Source organism: Solanum pennellii, chromosome 5 (assembly GCF_001406875.1).
Source record: "Solanum pennellii chromosome 5, SPENNV200".
NCBI classification, from domain to species: domain Eukaryota; kingdom Viridiplantae; phylum Streptophyta; class Magnoliopsida; order Solanales; family Solanaceae; genus Solanum; species Solanum pennellii.
The window spans coordinates 2930035-2939062 of NC_028641.1; the positions used below are offsets into that span (position 1 = coordinate 2930035).

Below are 9028 nucleotides of genomic sequence, written 5' to 3' on the forward strand. Positions count from 1 at the left end.
TGGGTATGTAAAGAATTCTGAAAGCCTCACCCCTGAATGGACTTTGCATTACGCAATCCAGATTTACTCGGAGCTCAAATATGGGCTCTAGATACCGAATGAATAAACAAAAATAAAATAGAATAGAGGAAATAACACCAATATAGATTGTGGTGCAGTGATGAAATCGCTTGACCCTTAATTAGAGATTTTAGATTCGAGCTGTAGGTATGGAAAGAATTATGTTTGGAAGCGTCACCCCTGAATGGACCTTGCAATTCGCGATCAAAATTTAATCGTAACTCCAATATGGGCTCTCGAATACCGGATGAAAACCCAAAAAATAAAATAGTATAGAGCAAATAGACATGTAAAAATACATAATTTAATTACAAAAGATGTTTCTAAAGTACATACTTTAGTTTGAATATATACATTGAATAAGTAAAGATAAAACTACAATATTGCTATGTCAAAATTTGATTGCACCTCACTCTCGTCACTATCATAAATCAGTCATTTTTCAACAGACGTTCTATCAGAATTTACGAAGAAAAATTGACTGATTTCTAGCAGCGCGTTATCGACCCATTTCGATGGTGACAGTAAGTTGATTATTAGAGACACCATCAGACTTAGCATTAGAAGAAGAAGTTGTGTTATTATTACCACTTTTTCTTGTCATAAAAGCTGGTTGATTTGGTCTTGGAAGTGAAATAATATTGGAATTTTCACTACCAAGCATCATAATTATATTTGATGTATTGGGCCTGTCTTTTGGATCTTCTTGTACACATAAAAGCCCAATATTTATCAATTTAATTGCTTCTTCTTTGTTGCATGATTTATGTAGTGATTGATCCACCAAGTCCATTGACTTATCTTCTGTCCAAAGTCTCCATGCCTAAAATATAGTACACATATTTATTATTATGTTAACACAAAGTTTTGTAATAAATATCGCGGACTAGTCACTTTTCAATCCTGTAATTGAAAAATAGATGTCATGGAGATCGATTCAAATTTTATAGGTGAAATTCAGTGACAATATACTGGAGTTTAACCTATGAAGTTTGAAATTCTGTGACGATGTTGAAAAAAGAAAGCAAGAATTTAAGTAAAGATTTACTCACAAGGCCTAAGAGATTCGACGCTTCTTCTTGATTAAAAAATCCAGTATTTCTTCTTCCACTTATGATCTCGAGTATAACTATTCCGAAACTAAATACATCTGATTTAATTGAGAATAGTCCATCTATTGCATACTCCGGAGCCATATAACCACTAGATAAATAGTATAAAAAAACATAAGAAAAATCAACACGAAATAAAAATAGTCTGATGCACTAAACATTCTACTGTCACATCACAATAGGGAGTTATGAGTACTTACTAGGTTCCAACCACTTTATTTGTATTTGCTTGTGTAATTTTCCCTTCAACAACTCTTGCTAATCCAAAATCTGATATTTTTGGATTCAATTCTTCATCTAATAATATGTTGCTTGTTTTGAGATCTCTATGAATAATCCTTAATCTTGAATCATGGTGTAGATAAAGAAGTCCTTTAGCAATTCCCTCTATGATCTCAATTCTTTTTCTCCAATCCAATATCGCGCTTCGCTTTCGATCTTATGAAAAAAAAATCAAATAAATTTTAACTTATATACATCGACAGTATGACGATATAAGTAAAAAAAATAAAATTACTAACCAAATATGAAGGTGTCTAGACTTTTGTTAGCCATATACTCATAGAGTAAAATCTTTTCACTTGATTGAATGCAATAGCCCAAAAGTCTCACAAGATTTCTATGTTGAAGCCTTGCAATCAACATTACTTCATTCTTGAATTCATTTATACCTTGTCCAGAATGGCTAGATAACCTTTTTAATGCAATTTCTCTTCCCCCTGAAAATATTCCCTACAAAAAATTTACAAAATGTTTTATTATACGACGAGAGAGGGAGTTGCTCGATGGTAAGCATCCCTCACTTTCAATTCAAAAGTTGCGAGTTCGAATCACTAAGGTAGCAAAAGTTATAATAATAATAAAAAATGTCTTATTTATATACGATCAAGAAATAAAAGGAGGAGTACTTGATAATTGTGTGACACAATTTTATTTTATTTTTAAAAATGATTATGTTGGTTAGGCGCACGTCACATGTTCGATTACCATATAGAAAATAATAACATATTCAGTATAAACTTATAAGTGCAGTTTAGAGATGATAGATAGTATGTAGACCTTATGCCTACCTCACGAGAAGTTGTTTCTGAACAGAGGTACAACAAAGAAGAGATGACAACTAATAAGGAAAACTGTACATGTTACAAACAAATGTCTGAATAAATTTAACCAGAAACAAAGCTAGAATTTTGAGTGTATAGATTTCAAATTCCGGAAAAGAGAGCTTATTTGGATTTGGATAAAATATGTATACTTAATAATTGATTTTTTAAATGCAGATATAAGGTCTGAACCAAAATTATTGAATTTTGTATATTTATCTCTATACAAATCGAGTTTCGAACCGTGCGCCACTTATAAAAAAAAATAACAAAAATGATATTGCATAAATACCTTGTAAACAGGACCAAATCCTCCTTGACCAAGCTTATTTTGTTCAGAGAAGTCATCTGTTGCTACTAATATACTTTCAAAACTAAAAAATGGAACCTCAATATCATCATCTTGAATATCTATCAATTCTAATCCTTCTCCTTCTGTATTCTGCCTGTGAAATTTTGTACTACCCTCTATATTTAAAAATTAAAATAAATGAATTAGTTAAGAGTATTAATAATATTAAAATTTTGTATATTTTTATTAATAAAAAGGAGAAAAATGTCATTAAAAAAAGACATTTGTTGTTACCTTTGACTTTTGAGTTTCTTCTTTTTCTATAGTATATAAAAAAGCATGATAGAATGAGAAGTGCAGCAATTACACCTATAGGAATTGCAATTTTCAGCTTTGTTGATGTTTGCTTTTGATCTGTAAATCAAGAGAACAAAGAACACATTTTTATTAATTAAAAATGAAAGAGAAATGACAGGATGGTTGAGAAACCTTTATCGTTAACTAGAAATTTCGATTTTGACCTATGAGAAGAGACAACAGATTGATAGAAAGTGCTTTAATACCTTAATTAGACCTACCAACACATGGATTCAAATTTAATCAAGCCAGTAAACTTCGGATAGTATGTATTTTTGGTTTTCATTATCTTGATAATAGAGAAAAAGAGAAATTATTAATGCTCAAAACAACAATACAAATTAAGTAAGTCCACTCTACCTACAAAGGTAACAAAATTCAAGTGTATATATCATGAAAACTTGTGGTGGAGTGATAACTGATAGGTACTCTCCATTCTTAATTAGATGTCTCATATTCATGCTCTGAAGTCTGTCTTCAGTAGAAAAGACTTTACTCCCGCCCCTCCCGCCCCACCCTTAAAGTGGTGTGAATACATCTTAGTATGATCTCAAAATAGATATCGGACACCGAACGAAAATCAAAAGACAAAATAAACTACATCATGCATCTAAAATTCAAAAAATTAGGAGATATATGCATCATGAAAACTTGTGGTGGAGTGATAACTGGTAAGTACTCCCTATTCTTAACTAGATGTTTCGGATTCAGGCTCTTAGAATGAAGTCTGTCTTCAATAGAGAACACTTTACCCGTCCCACCCCACCCCTAAAAGTGGTGTACATACAGCTTAGTCAGATTCCAAAACAGATATCAGACACCGAACGAAAACCAAAAATACAAAATAAGCTACATCATGCATCTAAAATTCAAAAAATTAGGAGAAGTTACAAGTCATTAATTACCTTGGTTACTTGAAAACTCAGAAGATGCAAGCCTAACATAAATGGTGCTTCCATTAACATTATCTTGAGCAAGTTGTTGCAAATTCAACATCTCCCTTTTCCATATCAAACACCCAATATTTCCACTACCATAAGCATAACCAACACAATCACAATCCTCCAAACAACCATTTTCACACTCTACTTCATTTCCAACTCTCAAACTCTCATTATTTGTAGGTAATCTCATATTCTTGTACATCCAAAACCAATCCTTTTCACCAAAATCACCACAATTCAAACTTGTTTTCCTCATACATCCACTTGAAAAGCTACTCAATTTCCAATCTTTTTCAAACTTAGGCTTAAAACCATTCAAACAATCACATGTTGAAGTAGAGTTTACCTCATTACAAATACCAAAACTTCCACAATAGGAATAAACATCACAAACTTGTTTTGGATCAGTGTAAAACACATTCCAATCATTAGTACTATCCATCCATAATAATTGCTTTGTTTGTCCATTAACATCCATAATAAAATTTGAAATTAATGAAGGGTTAAAGAAATTATACATATAATAAACCTCATCATCATTATTAACATATGTATAATTAAACATAGGATTTGGTTGATATGGTACCCCAGTAAAATTGTTACCTGTCCAAGGTCCACTATTCCAATAAACAACACTATGGTTCCACATATTAACACCTTGTCCAATATACTTATTTTCCATGTCAACTTCATGTGTAAAGGGTCCCGGTGAGGGATCGTTCGCGTTTTTCCATGAAGTAAGGACCTGCTTCAGTCTTGTACGTTTATTGTACCCAAATTTTGAACCAGGCATGAACGTATGAGACGGGTGATCAAAACTAGTCCATAGATAATTCGTCGAGTTATTACTCAATATCAAATTACCATCATCATAAAGTGTTGCTACAACTTGTGAATTGTTGAAATTTGTTGTATAATTGATATTTGTGGACCAAATTATGTGTCTAGTACCATTTGTGAGTACTAAATTACCATTGTCAACCTTGAATTGTGCAAAATCCATTTCATATATTGAAATTGGTGTCTCTCTATTTGCAACCCAAATTATTGTTTGTTTACTTATTTTTTTGTACCATATACCTATGTAATAATTGGAATTGTTACCTGGTGTGAAGAATCCCATTTCAAAATTACCACTTGAAGAAACTATTGTTGATGCAATTGAAATCCATTTGTTTCCACCAATTGTGTTACCAATTATTGAACTATTTTGGCTTGTGAAATTGTTAGATTTTGATAAATTTATTAGAGAGAAAAAAGAGAGTACAAAGAGAAAAACAAAGAGAGGAGACATTTTTATTTTTTTTTTGAAATTTTGAGTTTTGTGTATTAGAAATTATATATATGATGGGATATGATAGACAAAGAGAGGAGGAGACATTATTTTTTTTGTAATTTTGAGTTTTGTATATTAGAAATTATATTTATTAAGGGATATGATAGAGAAAGGATGTTGACTAAAAAATCTACCTGCTCTAGAGTTGTGCATTAATGGTTACTCCCTCCGTTTTATTTTATCTGATCTAATTTAAATTGATAAAGATTTTAAAAAAATATATATATTTTTAAAAAAAAGTATTGTTTGAAATAAGTTTTCGTATGTTTGTGTGTTTATAGATTATTTCATTAAGAGGTATGGTAAAGTGAAATTATTACTAAATATATAGAAATTTGTCAATATTTGGGTCGTATTTTAAAAAAAGTGAGTGATATAAAGTGAAACAGAGAAGTTATATATATTTCTTTCCGTTTGATTTTAGCTTTAGCTTTAGTTATTTTCGCATTCATTAAAATAAAGGTATAAGGTGTAATTTATTAAATTATTCTTGTTTATAAGAATTTTTTTTTATAATTGTCAACTTTAGCTTTAAATTTCAAAAGTGACAACTTTAGTTCTTTTTCACGTCTATTAGAAATAAAATAATAAACATAAGGTATATCTTATTAAATCGTTTATATTTATTAGATATTTTTTTTAGAATTATCTTTGTGTTATTTGGGGTAGTTAAAAACATTTTGAAATTAAAAAACAACTTTTTAAAGCTAAAAGGACCGTTAAAACAAATAAAACCTCCATTCTTAAATTATTTATTGTGTTTTTCTTTTTTATAAAAAATTAATTAGAAGGTGTTTTATTTTATTCTTATTTATATTTTATAATATATAGAAACTCTTTTCGTTGAATATTGACCCTATTTAGGTGTTTATAGGCTTAAAAAATCTTACCTCTAGAAGCAAAATAAAATAAAAAAAATTAATCAATTTAATCTTTTAACTTCTAAAACGATATATTAGAAGTATTCAAAGAACAAATTAAATTTGCCAACCTAATAAATTCTGACAAATTAAATGAGAGTCAAAGTCAAGTCTATATGTTATTATTATTATTTTCTATCGAAGGTTCCTTCAAGTCAAAAATTGGACGCTATGTTTACCTTATTGGACCAAAATCTATTTTCTTATCATATGTAACTTACTATTTTTCGATGAATTTTCTACTAAAAATTTCATATTTTCGATATGCTATTTATCGATTTTTTTTATAGTGACTTTCATTCTCAGAATTGGTGTAAGAATAATTTTCTTTTTATCGTCTGTGAAATAAAGAAACAGTACTAAACAAATTGAAATTGATAGTATAATCTTAGAGATATTATATTTAAATTCATCTCAAGTCAATATTAATAAAATAATAAAAAAAATTATTACAAGTTTACTTGGAAATGAAATGAATAAAGGAAAAAAAATAAATATATTCCATTTTGTTTGATTTTCTAACTCATGTCATTTTCACTTGGAAATAATTAATATCTACTGATTAGTCTATTTATGATTAATTAATCTACTGATTAGCTTAATTATCAGGCCATTAAAAACAAGAGGTTTCTTAGAAAATACTTCATTTTTTTCTTTTTTTATGTTAAAAGATTTTTATAAAACTATGAAAGGGAAAGGCATTATTTTACTTTTTACAAAAAAGATATTTTTTTTAAGAGTCAAATAACTATAGTATTTTTCTATTTTATTATCTTTTTAACATTTAAAAATTGTATGTATAATATACTAAAGTGTTTGAATCGTTTATAAAATCTCCATTTCACATAGAAAAAAATAGTGCTAACATTAAATAATATAAATTTCAATTTATCAGGCTCTAATACGAATATTAAATAATTAAAAAATTAAAAATATTTTATGAAAGGCTTTTTTTTTCTCATTTGTTACTTCAGAGGTCAATTTGGAGACACTAAAGTCGATGCAAATTACTTGTGTTTCAACGGCGTATTCAACCCATGGTTGAAAATTCCAAATGAATATAATTGTTTATATTATTAAAAATATTTTTAAATTTGACGTGTATAATAATTAGTTTTATTTTTAAATTATTGATCGATTTTAAAAATATATTTCTACTTAACTAACTAAATTTAAATTATAAATACACTCTTAATCTGCAACATGACATAACAAGTGAACACAAACTTTTGTAGTAGCACGAGATTCTTAATAAAAAGACGAGATAAATGTTGAAAACACACATAAATTTGATAAGAATGTACGGGTATATTTCACTAATGTGACAAGATTAGAGTTGTAATTAAGTTCAGTTAATCAAGTAGAGAGATACTTTTAAGGTTGTTAATAGTTCAAGGACGAAACAAATAATTCAGATCAAATTTAAAAGTATATTTAATATTGATCTCCTCTACTTAAATTCAAAAGGCAAAATCTTCTATTTTTAACAAAGCATTATCTAACATAAATTTAAATTAATTAATTTTAAAATAAGTACCGAACATCGAATAAAAACAGAACCACAAAATGATCCAACCATTTACGTAAGAAACCACTAATTTGACTGCCACAATATCATATTATAACTTTCACCAAAAACATTATATACAAATGTATCAAGACAATGAGGGCTTTATCTAATTTATCTTTCTTGACCCTATGATGAGGTAAAGAAAATTTCTTCTATATAGAAAATAAATAAATATAATAGTTATTATTTCTAGAAACCTTGAATAATGCTTATTAATTATCTACTACTATATAGTTTTATATTAACACGAAAATATTTGTTTTTCCTTTGTATCGTAAGATGTGATCTAACTCTAAAGAAATGTCGTATTTGATTAGTTAAAAATTTTAAAAAAATATCATTTTTAGTGAAATCAGAGAAAACAAATACTACAAATGATATTCTACATTAATCACATCGTCAGTATTCCGAACACATCTTATATCTAATCAACCCCCTTAGTATTAATATAGATTATACAAAAATACTTTTATAATAATTTTCTTTTATCTACGTACCAAACTCATCGAATAATTATTTTCCTCCCTACCAAACACACCCTTAATGTCAAATATTTGTTTTCAAAAACCAAAACATGCCCCCATATCAAGAAAATTGAGAAACCCACCGTTAAAATAATGCATGCCTCCAAAATAGACATGTCACAATTTGGTTATTAGTTGTAGCTACTTTCTAGTAGAATCAAATAAGCACTTATCTTTTTAATATTAAAAAATATTATACTTTCGATATATGTCTAGAAAGTTATATTATATGAAATTTCAAGGTGTTTCAAATATAAAGAAAGATTGAATTTATGATTGTCGAATTTAAATTGTTAGCATATGCGTAATGGCGGAGAGATGATAATTGCGCATGAATAATAATAACATATTAAATGTAATTTCATCGCTGAAATTTAATTTTCGATGATTTAAACTGTTAATCATGATTTTAATTATTTTTGTTTTAACAATAATTTGAAGGTGTATAAACGAGGCCTAGCACTATTTTGGGGCAATTTTTAGTGTTTAAGGTGCATTTTAAAGGCCCAAATACTTGTATGTATCTCTAGTGGGCCTAGAACATTAGTAATGTTAGCACTTTTTGATTGACAAAATCTATAAATAAAAAGGAAAAATGACGTAAAATAACAAATTATTTAAGTAAAATTAAATGTTATAATTATAGTTTTATATAATTTTAATTCGTAGCAAATATTTTGTCATTCACTTCTCTCCCCTGATTTCTCGCTCGCCACTCTCCTGATCTAGCTCTCTACTCTCTGTCACCTCTCTCACTTTATACAAATACAAATGTATAAAATATGTTTCTATTTGTATAAAGCGAGAGAA

At 28.2% G+C, this 9028-nt stretch overlaps 1 protein-coding gene across 1 annotated transcript; it reads right to left on the reverse strand.

Annotated features, from left to right (window-relative positions):
- Positions 1 to 342: 342 nt before the first annotated feature.
- Positions 343 to 5190, reverse strand: LOC107019121 (G-type lectin S-receptor-like serine/threonine-protein kinase At4g27290). The gene is made up of 7 exons (XM_015219695.2): positions 3830 to 5190; positions 2862 to 2981; positions 2568 to 2743; positions 1694 to 1904; positions 1373 to 1610; positions 1113 to 1263; positions 343 to 883 (listed from the first exon to the last, which is right to left on the reverse strand). Exons 1-7 carry the CDS (start codon positions 5160 to 5162, stop codon positions 560 to 562), a joined length of 2553 nt encoding a protein of 850 aa, XP_015075181.1. The 5' UTR covers positions 5163 to 5190; the 3' UTR covers positions 343 to 559.
- Between the last annotated feature and the right edge of the window lie 3838 nt (positions 5191 to 9028).